The sequence below is a fragment of the Larimichthys crocea genome, chromosome XXII (assembly GCF_000972845.2).
Source record: "Larimichthys crocea isolate SSNF chromosome XXII, L_crocea_2.0, whole genome shotgun sequence".
Lineage (NCBI taxonomy): Eukaryota > Metazoa > Chordata > Actinopteri > Sciaenidae > Larimichthys > Larimichthys crocea.
Genome location: NC_040032.1, coordinates 5,193,784 through 5,208,078, shown reverse-complemented (window position 1 = coordinate 5,208,078; position 14,295 = coordinate 5,193,784). Strand labels below are relative to the sequence as shown.

The window sequence follows — 14,295 nt, the reverse complement described above, 5'->3', positions numbered from 1 at the left end:
ATGGCGGCGACGTCGACGTACGATTCAGTGCTCAATGCAACGTCTATGTATATGTGTCTGTGTATATATGTCTATGGGATAGATGTTTGACCGCGCATTTGACCAAAGGTTATGGGTCAGCCGCCACTGGAAGTAAATGTAACCCACACAGGTTACTGGAGTGCAGTGCTCTACTCCACTAGAGGGTGGCGCATACGCCACTGTGAATCAATTAAGAGACACTCACGCTTTCTTTCTTCCGCTGGAGACATTGCCAAAGACTGGTATGAAAATATCCTCTGAGGGATAGAAAACAATAAAATCCCATACCAACTAAATTAATAAATAATAAATTTTAATATTTATATTGTTTGTTAGGTTGAAAAGCTGTGAGAAAGAGAGAGTCGAGCTGCACAAATTTGCGCGTTCAAAAAATACGCAGTGGTTATCCCAACACCAAACCAAAAGGCTCGAACGGTTGCAAGGTGCTTATGGGACAACTTTATCGTCCATTATGGCATTCCAGAGAAACTGCACAGCGACCAAGGTCCTGATTTTGAGTCGTGGCTAATCAAAGAACTGTGTAAAGTTGCAGGCATACAGAAAATTCAAACAACTCCTTACCATCCAAGGGGCAACCCAGTGGAACGTTTTAACCGCACCCTGTTAAACATGCTTGGCACTCTGGAAAATCAGGATAAGTCACACTGGAAAGACTTTGTGAAGCCGTTGGCCCACGCATACAATTGCACCAGAAGTGAAGTGACTGGGTTCACACCATATGAGCTAATGTTCGGACGCCAGCCACGCCTGCTGGTTGACCTTGCATTCGGCTTACCTGTCAAAGAAGAGCAACAGAAGTCACACTCCCAGTACGTAAAGAACCTCAAATCCCACCTTGAGGAGAGCTACAAAATAGCTACAAGAAGTGCTGCCAGGGTAGCTGAAAAGAACAAAACAAGGTTCGACAAGCGTGTGACTCCTTCTGCTCTGGACGTTGGAGACAGAGTACTTGTCAGGAACGTACGTATTCGTGGAAAGCACAAGCTCGCTGACAAATGGGAGTCCACTGTCCATGTGGTAGTGAGAAGAGCTGGAGATCTCCCTGTCTACACAGTCAAACCAGAAACTGTAAACAAAACCACGTTAATTGCGTACATTTTTTAAAACACGTTAATTGTTTAAAATTAATCGCCAAAATTAACACGTTAATTTTGACAGCACTAGTTAAAACACTAACTTTCACACAGTCTTTTGTTAATATTAAATATACTGATTAGTGCAGCAACTTATTTATTCTTCTGTTTCTGGCAGCAGCTTTTATGTGCTGTGAATGAATCTGCTTCAGTTGAAAACAAGATATTTAATCTCGCTGGAACAGTGTAGTTTAGAAGACTCCACATAAAAAATAAAAAAAAAATCAAAACATAATAAAACAACAATATTGACATAAACATAATGGGGGAAAGCCATTGGAAATGCTCCGGTGACTCTCAGTGGCTTCATGTTCACGGAGAACAGTTAAAAGCCTCTCGTACATGAGCACAATTTATCAAACACCCTTGATTCATCCCCAAAGGGAAACATTTAGCAAGAGTCTGTGATGTGTGAAGAGGTGAAGAGGAAGCAGAGATAGATAAATCTATAATCACCCAAAGCAGTGGTTAGCCAGCTCTATCGGAAAAACTATAGTGTGGCCAATTGGTTCTCTTTGCTGTAATGAACCTCTGTCTCCTGCTTTGTTTTTTATTTCTGCCGTTTTCTTCACTGATAGTAAGAAACTGGAAAGTGACAATGACTCAGTGTTTTCAACCTTTCAACCATTCAAGTGAGCATCCAGTCAAGTCTGACAGATCAGGTCTAGACTCAGGCGTCACATTATTGAAAGATAATGCCAAATATTTTCTTTTCTATCATAGCTATGTTAAGTGATTTTACATACTTAAGATATATATTTTTAACAAAAGAACCTCCAGACCTCTCAAACTGAGGCCTGCCTGACACCATTACACACTTTTATTTTATTGCATACGCTACGTTATACAGCCCAGTTTAGGTCTCTGGTTGACAGCTCTGCTAATGAAGTTTGAGCTGATGATGAGAAGTGAATTTCACTTCCACCTTCTGTATTAACAGTTCCTGCTTTGTGTGATAGGCAGGCAGACGTAGCTTAAGGCCAACTCACACAGGACGCGGAACGGAAGCGTAACGGCACCGCCGCGGTCACCGTAGCAAATAGAATCCAGTCTAGTCAATGAGAGCACTCACACCGGGCGCAGTTCAGGCGCGGCTCAGAAGCGTCCCAGAAGCGGCTCTCCGCGCCACGGCGCGAGCTTTCCGCAGGATTTGTATTTCTTCCGTGAGCTAAACCTCGTAAATTTCAACAGAGCACTGCGCACCAGACAGGAAATCCGACACAGAATCAACATAATAAACTTCCGCCCCCTTTCAAAATAAAACACAATACGCAATTCATGTAGCTTTTTACAACTTCACATCAACGTTACGTCATAACCGGTGGCATCAGGTGATCAAAGATCGATCAAAGGGTCTCAACGAGAGACTAATTGTTGAAGTGGAACAACACACAATCATTTATGACACAACAGATGCTTTTTATAATCTCCTCCACGTCGGAGAAGCAAAGTCAGCTGTTTGTTGTTGTTGTTTTTTTTATACACCGTTTATCGCGGGGTCTCGGGTATGTCCAGGATTCTCTCGCGTGAATACGGCCGGCTCGCTCCGCTGCCGTTCCGCCTTCTGTGTGAGTCCCGTGTTAGTAACGAGAAGTTTCCTGTCGAACCGACGATGGGTTCATCCACGTTACGTTACCGGACAGTCTGTCGCAGCAGGATGCCAGGGAAGACGGTGACTTGCCAAACAATCTGACCCAAAACTAACTTACCTAACCAAAACAAGAAAACAAAATACAGGGTTCTAACCTGCCTCCCTATAAAATAAACAGGAGAAAAAAAGAGACAAACCAAAAGGGCTACTCACACCTACTACTACCTGGACTGCTAAGCTAAAGTCTGCTAAGGCAGACCAGTACAACTTAACAGAACACAACACAGTACAATACAATACGGCCTGGTGCAGTTGGGAGTAAGGTCAAGAGAAGAGGCCGAATGAATCCAGCGGCGGCCATTTATAGCTGATCCACCAGTCCATTAACCAATTGGCAGGCAGCACCTGGAGAGAGGGAGAGACCCTAAGGTGGTAGCACCACCCCTAGGCAGGGAGGAACAATAACACAAAAATAACACATAACACTAAATAATGACCCTGGGTCATAACAGCCTGCTTTGATACACCCACACAGATGTTTTTCATCATTGTGGCTGATTAGACCTCCCCTCACATCTGTGTGGGCATGCACAGTCTGTGATTCACTGACATCTCTTTTGCCTGTTTTCATCTCAAACTTATTCTCTAAACTTGGCCAGCACGTTAGCATGCTAACATACTAATTAACACTAAACAAAAAGTACAGCTGAGGCTGATGGGAGTGGCATTCATTTAGCATGTATTTAGTCATAAATTAAAGCATTTGATAGTTTTTTTATTTCACCTGATGATGGTGCTATAGTTAAAGTCAGGGGATCACTGAAGTCAGAATGATTTATACTCATACATTTCATAGACAAAAAAATTCTAATGTGTCTGAGAACCAAATGAATGACCTCATGTAATTCCCAGCATAGATTCTCCCAACTTCAACCTGAGCTGAGGTTTAATCACCCAGAATAAATTCTGTTCAGGCTCTTTAAAAAGACCTTTCCCACACTGGGCATTTTGACTTGGCAAACACAGGTGTAACTAATCACATTAATGGTTGCATTCAGTTTAGGAGGGCTGATCTCATTTGCAGAGTATTTGTTTAAGGCTGCAGTGTCAGTGAAAGAAAACAAAAAACGGAATTTTAAACTAAATGTTTTCCTTTTATCTGCCCTATAAATGGTGTTCGTGCCTGTAAAAGCAGGTTTGCTTTATCACGTTTTAAAGGTTCAAATGGGGGTTTTAACGGTTTCATTTACAAGGTGAGCTGAAAAGAGCAAATCTAGCAACCTGGTGATGAAGCTTTGGAGATATGATAGTAATGTGCATTATTGTAAGCATGACCAACCATTTTAGTAAACTTAGGAAACGCCATGCAACCCTGTGATCTAGAAATTCATCAATTTAGTCATATAATTATTTATAAATAAACATACTTTGTTGCTGTTGCAAATCTGCAGCATAAAACACCAATATCAAGGAGGCAGGGTTACAATTTATGGAGGCACCACTGCTGTGCATTAATGACTGACAAACCAGTCAAATATGTGAAGCTCTTTGACCTTGTAAATCAGATTATGGCCTCTGACTCTAAATGTGACTGATGGAAACTGCAGTTAAACCTCTTCCACGGTCAGTAGTTCCTGTTTTTTTCTCCTGATTTCTGATTCTGTGGGGATCACACAGGGTGACACAGTTCGGAGAGGTCAGAGCTGTATGTCGACTACAGAACAGCATCCCTGAGGTTTGGCAGTGCTGAAGGGATTCGGCGTATCTCTAAGGGAAACCTGAACACTCTGGGTCACAGTGAATCAAACCTGAGGAGTCACTGTCTGACCGGCTTCGACTGATAAAAGACTCATATGCAGTGGTTAAATTGGCTTTTGAAAGGAGGGGGAGCTGTTCTTCACTCACAGTGGTCAATATCTCTCAAAACAACCTCGCACCATAGGTTTAATACATATTTTATCAATTTATAACCTACTTATTTATATCTCACACCAATTCACATATTGGCAACTTATTCAGCCTACATTTCACAATCAATCTACACTGCAATTTGTAAAACGTATTCACAATATACACAATTCACATATTATCTTTTTTTTTAACATCCCATCAATTTACATTGTTATTTGCATTACTTATTTACATCTCACACCATAAATTCACATAGTTAATTAAATCTGACACCATAAATCTACATCAATTGTTTGCTAAACTTTCTTACATGTCACAACATCAAACCAAATATCAGCAGTTGCCAGTCATTACAATTAATTCACAACTTTCCAAATAGGACTTAGATCTCTTGTCTTTTGCCTTTCATTTCTCTGTCTACATGCTATATGGTCTGCTGACCTCCGGGTTTAGCGCTTCTTAACAGTTAGTTAACTGAACGATTTTATAACTGACATTTTATGTCTCTGTGACCCTGTCACAAAAACATTAAGGTGAAAAAATAGACATTTAGTTTCAGTAAGCTGCTGGCGCATCAGCAACACCGTGTGTGTTTGTACGTGCGGTATGCGAGAATGTGCGCGTATCAGTGAACACATGGACTGCAGTTTCATTGATTCGGGTTTTATATCAAAAAACAAGCGGAACGGATTCAATAATGAAGCTCTGGCACAGCGCTCTGGAAACAGCGATGAGTGAACAGACTGATGTAGCCTACTGATTTTTGACTTGATAAAAGAGGGGAGGTCAAAACTAATGATTTTAAAAAGTCGTATAATGGTAGCTACGCTCATAATTATTGTAAACACTGAAGCAGAAGAGGGAACTCACCTGGCTGTACAGCCGAGGTGAGGAGGTGGAGCTGAGCTCCGGAGGACTCCGGCCCAATTTAATCTCTGGCCTTGCCCCACCTTACCCCTCTGAGCTGCTGCACTCCTATACTCCTAGCCGTTCTCTCAGGTCAGCTGACCAGCTGCTTCTGACAGTGCCTAAAGGCCCACTCACACCGGAGGCGTTACGGCTGCGCCGCGGTCACCGGAGCAGATAGCTTCCAGTCTAGTCAATGAGAGCACTCACAGGGCGCGTCTTCAGAAGTGTCTCTCTGCGCCACGGTGCAAGGATTCCATAGCATTTCTATTTTTGCCGCGAGCCGCTGCTAAACCTCGTAAATTTCACTAGAGCACTGCACACCAGACAGGAAATCTGACACAGAATCAACATAATGAACTTTCGCCCCCTTTCAAAATAAGACAGTTCATGTAGCTTTTTACAACTTCACATCAACATTACGTAATGACCGGTGGCACCAGGTGATCAAAGATCGATCAAAGGGTCTCAATATGAACGTCGAGAGACTAATTGTTGAAGTGGAACAGCACACAATCATTTATGACACAACACATCCTTTTTATAATCTCCTCCACGTCAGAGAAGCAAGGTCAGCTGTTTGTTGTTGTTGTTTTCTTTATACACTGTTTATCGCGGGGTCTCGCGTACGTCCAGGATTCTCTCGTGATCTCGCGTGAATACGGCCGGCTCGCTCCGCTGCCGTAACGCGGCTGACACGCGTCCGGTGTGAGTTGACGCCGGGCAAAGGACGTAGCTAAACTGCGGCGCTGCCGTCACGCTGCTGTAACGCCTCCTGTGTGAGTCCCGTGTAAAGCTAAGCTTAAGCTTAGAGGGGATCAAGCGTTTGCCGTTGCAGCTCCAAAACTTTGGAATGAATTGCCGCTGCACATTAGACAGGCCTCCTCTCTGTCTCATTTTAAAATCCTTCTTAAAACCCACCTATTCTCATTGGCTTTTGACACCATGTAGAGTGTTGATTTTATGTGTATACATGCATATTTTTATTTAGTTTACTTGTAGTGGTTTTTATTTATTTTGTTGTCTATTGTCTACTTCATGTTTTTATTGTGTTTCTATTGTGTTTTATCTTGTTGTACAGCACTTTGGAAACCTTATGTTTGCTAAAAATCGTGCTATATAAATAAAGTGGATTGGATTGGATTATCCGGGTAACTGTATATGTGAATGTGGTGTTTGTATGTGTTTTAGGGGGCTGGAGTAACAATCCCTCAGCCAGCCAGTTCCAGGCCATCTTCCGCCATCTGATGGTGCAGTGGGGTGTGTCTCCAAGCACATCAGGAAATGTGGCAGCACAGGATGAGACCGTGTCCATGTCTGCTTTTGAGATGTCTTCTCCAGCAGCAGAAGGTTCAAGAAACACAGTTTTGAATTGACAACCACCATTTTGTGCTGATGTTTGCAGAGTGGTTGCAGAGTGGCAACACACGGAAAAAGCTGTATATTCAATGTGAATATAAAAATGATTAATCAAAATCAGTTAAACGTAAACGTTAGTGCTCTTCAGAAAACCCTCATGTCACATCTACATTTCAGGATCTGGTTATTATAGACACAGATTAAATGTTCAATATTTATCATCACAGTAACAGTGTTACACACATTAGTAGCTGTAAACACTCAGCATTAGAAAAATACATATGTTTGTTTGGTGCTTACTTATATCCTAAACATAAGGAGTAAACTTTTTTAATCATCACTTTAAAAGTTACATACGTTGTTTTTGGTGCCTATTTGTTTCCCAGATATATTAGTGTGTGTGTGAATGGGGGAATAAGCATTAACTTAAAGCACTTTTAGAAAGTCCATTTCCTTTTATTAGTTTTCAGGGCAGATCTGCCACATCCGATATGGTGGACGCGCTAACGTAACGCAGCAACAGACCAACCTGCTCAATGAGGCGTCTATGTATATATCAGAGCTGCGAACTCACACGCTTTTGCCGTGTGACACACGTTTTTGCCTGCCTTCACACGCTCTCACGCCACACATCCAATTTCTTACACCTCCCAAAAAAAGTCCAAATGGGGCAGAGACGCGTTCGTTCTTTTTGTAAACTCCACGAGGGTAGGTGGCGCTGATAAGCGCAAGTGGCCACTGTAACCCACCCTGAGTTCAGTGGATTACTGTTTCCTGCGTTTCCTGTCCCGAGTAGGCGCTAGTCGGAGGAGGAGAAGCGACAGTGGAACATCAATCGCTGAAGAAAATAAAAATATTGGCCTGTTGTACTTTCAACAGTATATGGACTTGTTGTACTCCAAGAAGGCCACAGTACAACATTGCCCACGAATCCTAACCTGTCATTGTTATTTTCATTTTCTTATGATCCACTGATTTATGATGTTTTGCTTCAAAGGCTGATGTTGTAAGCTCAGTATTTGTTTTGTTTGTGGGCTTTCAATGGTGAAGCATTTGTCCCTAACTAATCTTGTGTCACTTTTTTGTTAAACATAAATCTGAGTGCTCTTAAGAATACATTTATTAATTAAATAATTAAATGGATTAAGTTTGGGTGAAGTAATTGGTTGAATACTACTGATTGTCAATGAATACCATGGTCAAATCTTAAACAAAAGTCTATAATTTAATAAGGCGATATTGTGGTACATACAGTACACTCATAGGCACAACAGTGGTTTTCTCTTTAATGAATATTTAGCTCAAGTTTAGAAGGCCCTACAAGTCATGATCAGATGAATATAAAATCAGAATAAAGTATTACACATTTTTAGCATACCTCCTCAAAATCCACTTGAATGCAGAAAATCGCATCTCCTTAATCCAAAATTTCCTTCAGCTGTCTTTGCTTCACAGACTGTAACTAATATTGTCCATCTCCTGTAGGCCGCCCCAATCAATGGCTTTTGGCCCCGCAAACCACTAGAATGCAGGGCACGACATGGGTAAAACACATATGTGTCTGTGCGCGGGGTGCACGGTACAAAATTTTGGCCATCCCTTACAGAATCTCACTCCAAGTTTTTTTTTGAAAAGTTGGCAGCTCTGATATATGCCTATGATTTATACCACTTCTACCTTTATTTTTTTAATGAAATACAGCAAGACAGCATCAGACACTGCATGAAGTAAAAAACTGGTTAGAGCTTTTAAAAAAGAAAAAGAATAAAAATCTCCGACAGGCAGAGACGCAAGTCGCGTTGTACCAAGAACCACGTCTGAACAAACCCACGTTTACCTGAACTCTACTGGTTAATAAGTAAGTAGAAACCAAAGTAAAAACAAACCTGAAGCTGAAGAAACCCTTAAAGTTAACGGAAAAGACCCGTGAACCTGAGTGACTGAGGGAGAGACAGAGAGGTGTTCTGTGTGAGTGAGCAGAGCAGGACACAGCAACACAATACATGTGTATGTGTGTAGGAGAGGGGCGCTGTGACTAGCCTACTGCAAAAGTGCTTTATCCGTACCGGATACTCGTTTCAGCAGAGTATCCAGCTCAACTCTACTTTACAGTCTGCATGTGTGCTTTAGGACCTAAAATAACAATACATAGCAAAGATCTCCTGCTCTGACTGCGTCTAGGAGAGACTGCTCAACCAGTTCTGAGCCACCTGTGAGTGCTTTGGGACGGGGGATGGGCAGACGGCAGCAGACAATTTTGAGCTGGGTTTGGTTACTTGTTTGTATGCATGCTTGCATACATACGAATGTCTGAATATGAGTAATATATAATGTATTTAATTTGTTTGAGTTTGACTTGTTTGCTCTTAACTCTAACTTAAATATGTGTACAATTGTCATTTACTAGGGAAGCGCATTGCTGCCACCCTTCAAAAAATATAATTTGGCTCAGTATCATGTAATTACATGAAAAGTTTCATGTTATAAATATCATGTTATAACATAAAAGTATCACATTATTCCGTGATATGTAATTATCACGTTATTTCATGATATGAAATCATCACGTTATTTTGTGATAGTCATTTATCACGTTATTTCATGATATGTTCACGTTATGACGTGAAAACATCATGTATGGTTTTTCACTTGAGATAAGAACAATAAGAAACGATGCAACCTCAAGAGGGTCAGATTCATTCTTTCTTCGGTACAACCCCATGTTCTTCAAAATCCTTCGGAGAGTACGCATACTGATAACAATGTTATCTACAGTGCTCAACAACTGTAGTATGTCACCATGTCTCAAACCAAGATTAAAGTATAATTGAATTAAGTTATGTAGAGGAACCATAGTCAGTTTATGGACTGAACCGTGACGTGAGGGACGCGTGTTGGTAAACTTATGAAATCAAGTAAAACTATACTTGATGTTTTCATGTTATACCGTGAAAATATCACCATATCATGAAATAACGTGATAAATGCCTATCACGAAATAACGTGATAATTTCATATCATGAAATAACGTGATACTTTCACATTATAATGTGAAAATACCACATCATGAAATAACGTAAACTTTTCACGTGATTACGTGATACTGAGCTGAATTTTTTTTTGGGGGGTGGCAGCAATGCGCTTCCGTAATTACAGCTGGATGGGGGTATAAAAGTATATCTAAACAAGTTGCAAGGAAGCTTGGTATTGTCATTCATTATTTAAAGAGAAGAGGTGGGAGTTTATAAGTTGTCTATGTTTAAATGTTTTGCCTTACTTTTCTTTTTATTGTTGTTGCATATTCGAAATAAACACTTCAATCAATCAAAAATCAATCAATATACACTGCAATGTTATTGTTGGAAACTGTCACAATACTTTTCTAGTATTTAGTTATAACTGAGACTGAAGACTGGAGCTAGATCAAAACCTTCATATAATAGAACTGTGGTCATGAAGCAAAGATGAAGTATTGGCTTAAATTTTATTGAGCTTTTATTGATCACAATAGCACATAATGTCACTAATCTATCTATTAGGCAGGGGAGAGTCACCAATTAACCCTGCATTTTGTTTTTTGGACTGGGGGGACCCACGCAAACACTGGTTGGTGGGGTGTCATCAATTAGCCAAATTAGAGTCACCAATTAGCCAAATTAGAGTCACCAATTAGCCAAATTAGAGTCACCAATTAGCCAAATTAGAGTCACCAATTAGCCTATAAATCTGTTTTTTTTTTTTACTGTGGGAGAAACCGGAGCACCCGGAGAAAACCCACGCAAACACGGGTTGGGGGGGAATTTAGAGTCTTCAATTAGCCTATAAACCTGCATATTTTTAGACTGTGGGGGAAACCGGAGCACCCGGAGAAAACCCACGCAAACACAGGGAGAACATGCAAACTCCACACATAAAAGGCCCTAGCTGAGGGTTGCAACCAGGTACCTTTTTGCTGTGAGGTGACAGTGCTAACCACTGCACCACTGTGCCGCCCAATAATTGTGTTTACCTGAACCATGGGTGCAGCTGGAGTTGCTCCAGGGTGGGGCGGTCTTCGGGGACTTTGGCTAGACATCCTTTGAGAAAATCCTGGCACTCTAGAGAGAAATAGGTATGAGAAAGGTGAGGCAGACGGCTAAAGTAATCCATCAGCATGTGAACTAAAATAAGCAGATGTGTGTCTGCTGACAGACATCTACATGTGAGTTTGTTTTTCTTACTTTTGGACAGCTCATTGCTGATTTTCTGCTTGTTCCTGGTGAAGCTCTTGGTCGCAAAACGTGTTTCTCCGTGGACCGATTCATACAGAACCACTCCGACCTGCCATACTGTTGTGGGGCCAGCGTGGTAGGTGTTACGACGGAACCATTCTGGAGGAATGTGATCAGGGGTACCTACAATATACAATAAGACATGAGGGTGAGGAAAAGCTTTGTTTAAATGTCACAGGTCACAGGAATTAGTGAGGAACAGGGGTAGAAGCTAGAAATTTTACCATAGAAAATGTGGTAACGTGACTTTTCCTTGACGAAACAGCTGAGTCCAAAGTCAATGAGCCGGAGACGGGGGGTCCCTGAGCCTGTCTCAATCAAGATATTTTCCACCTTGATGTCCCGATGAAAGATGCACTTATCTTTAAGTTCTTTAGCTGCATCAACCAACTGCTTCATTATGATCTGAGACAGAAACACAAAGAGAGGAATGAAGGGTCAGAGATCTGATCGTCTATTTTCTTGTTTCTTGCTATATCAGAATTATCTTACTGACGCCGTGTTCACAATGCCCAGCAATTACTTTACAGGTTGTTACATTCCTGTATGTAGAAATACTTAACACAGTGGACCTCCAGCAGCTTACCTTGGCCTCATTCTCATCTATGGAGCCTCCTTTGCCCTGGATGTACTTAAGGAGGTCTACGGCGGGTACTGGTCTCTCCATCACCAGGATCAGCTCCTTGTCCAGGTCATACCAGTCCAGAAGGGCCACAGATGCTGATGTGCCCACTCCAGTTGTTCCTTCCGCAAGTTTTAACATAGTGGCGACTTCCACTGAAATCTTCTTTCCATTATTGTCCTGAGACACCAAAAATAAAAATAATAATCATAAAAGGCTTCGTAGATTCATAGATAACCAAAATTACAGATTCCAACAGTAGTTGGTGTTGCTCACTCACCACATGTTTGCAAAACACCTTCTCATTTGGTACGTGTTTGATGGCAACCTGCAAGACACAAACAGAAATTGGTACTTCCTCACTCAATGCTGTGATATCTGTGAATATCTGTGTGTGTATGTGTGTGTAATACTCACAGGTAAGTTATCTGCTTTGCGGTAGCCAGCAAAAACAGACCCACAGCCTCCTTCGCCGAGTTGATTTTGCTGCACGTATTTGTCCTCAAATTTATCTGAAAAGATACAGACATACAGGTTTTGTTAAGGAACATCAGTTACATGTTCCTAAAGCTCTAATCATAATCCTTTCTATGTTATACCAAATATAAATCCTCATTTTTTTCTTCACATTAACCTAAATCTAAAGCCTAAATTAGTCACTCACCTCTGCAGGCATTTATGGTCACATCCTGTGTGGTCTCCACAATGTCTACGCTCCTCTTTCTTTTTGGCTTTCCTCCATCATTGCTGGCCTTTCTCCTACGTTTCCTTTCCGACACCTCCTTGAAAGGCCTGCTGCTGTCTACAGATGAGAAAGAACAAGAGGAACATCAACATCTTAGTTGAATGAATAATAGATCAGCTGGAAACAGTTGGCTTGGCTTTGTCCAAAGCAGAACAATATAACTATGCTTTATTGTTTTTTGTTTTTTTTAAATCCATGCACAGTAGTTTATATTTTATTCATCTAGGTCTACAGATACCTGCTGACATTACTGTCTCCACCCCAGTCGAGGTGAATGAAGTTTGGCTTGTAGAGCTCACACCATTAAAAAAATAGCAGCAACATTTATTCTATATTAAAAAAACAACAACTCTGTTCTTGTTAGGAAAGGATAATTATCTGTCAACATTTTCTATTTGAACTACCAAAGAAACAGCCCACTGTGTGTTTGGTGAAATATCCATTCCATGCAGGCTAGTGCTTTTGGAAATAAATTTTGCTTTTAAATTTTCTTTAGGCACCATTTGCCGTGAGCACCAAATGTATATGTAATTTCATTCACTTCCATTGTGCTGGTGTAAATGCACAAAATGTCAAATAGATATTCCAAAACGTGGACAGGATAATCCCAAAATATCTGCCACCAGATTTTACACTAGAGAATATTTTCTTTGTAATCTGGATGAACTGATCTATGTTAATATTGTCATCCCAATTTACACTGCCACTATTTTTTTTTCTGTTAATGTGCTATTTGTTACCCTCACATGTAAAGCATTAGCATTCTGCTATTTGTTACCCTACTTTAAACTGCTTGAAAAAAGTTACATAAATTAATCTCATTACTATTAATAGCATTTTCACATGATCTGCCCACCTCTGCCAGTGTCCGCTGAGGAGGAAGCCATTTCATCGTCATCCTGGGTAAGGTGAATAATGTCAAATGCCCTCTTCTTTGTCTTTGGTGACTCCTCTCCATCTTCTCTAACTTTCCTTTTCACTCTCCGGTTGACATTCTTCTCAGGGGTGTTTCGGGGTGGAGATTTAGACACCCTTGTCCTTTTCCTCTTGGCCTTTTTGGGGGCAGGACTGGCCTTCCTTTTACCTCTTCTAGTCTGGTCATCCATTGAAGATCCTTCACTTTCCCGTGGCATGCTGTAATTCTTCTCTACAAACCAGAACATCAATTTGTTGTTAATTGTAGTCAATAACTGTATGAAATTATCTCAGAGATACTTTATCTGTCTATCTTCAAGTGCTAACTCTAAAACTGTGCCCTCTATACCTGATCTGAATTTATGAGCGACTACAGGTTTGCCTGGATTTCTCACTTACTGTGATTTCTTCCAAGTCCGGGAGTCTTGATCCAAAGTTAAAGTAGTTTTAAATACGATAACAGAGTAACAAGGGAACGTCGATCCAACACGTGTGTCTGGAACTGATCTCTCTTGTGTTTGTGTGCTCTTATAGGTTTTCTGCATGGAACACAGAATTTTGTCTTTCATGTGCCTAGTTCTAGTTCCGGAATATGCAAATGTTTAGAATTTGAAGAGATGGTTGCTAGGCGCAGAAGGCATCAGACACAACTCTAAAGATTCATACAATACAAACATTAGTTATTGATATAGACTCTTTCTCAGTCAACTAGTTCAAAGTTGTTTTGTTTCGTCAGGCCAACATTTTGGTTCAGACTCAACAACTATTAGCAATGTTGTTAACAAATGTGCTCATGTTGA

The 14,295-nt window shown here is 40.9% G+C and overlaps 1 protein-coding gene across 2 annotated transcripts; it reads right to left on the bottom strand.

The window, feature by feature from the left end:
- Window positions 1-10,665: 10,665 nt before the first annotated feature.
- On the bottom strand, window positions 10,666-14,040 carry LOC104939382 (serine/threonine-protein kinase pim-1). Of its 2 annotated transcripts, XM_027273283.1 has the most exons (9): window positions 13,895-14,036; window positions 13,437-13,727; window positions 12,500-12,637; window positions 12,253-12,347; window positions 12,116-12,163; window positions 11,800-12,015; window positions 11,438-11,618; window positions 11,163-11,336; window positions 10,666-11,039 (listed from the first exon to the last, which is right to left on the bottom strand). In XM_027273283.1, exons 2-9 carry the CDS (start codon window positions 13,711-13,713, stop codon window positions 10,948-10,950), a joined length of 1,221 nt encoding a protein of 406 aa, XP_027129084.1. In that variant the 5' UTR covers window positions 13,714-13,727; window positions 13,895-14,036; the 3' UTR covers window positions 10,666-10,947. The 2 variants fall into 2 exon arrangements, with proteins under 2 accessions (XP_027129084.1, XP_027129083.1); XM_027273282.1 differs by having other exon boundaries at window positions 10,666-11,336; window positions 13,895-14,040.
- Window positions 14,041-14,295: the final 255 nt, after the last annotated feature.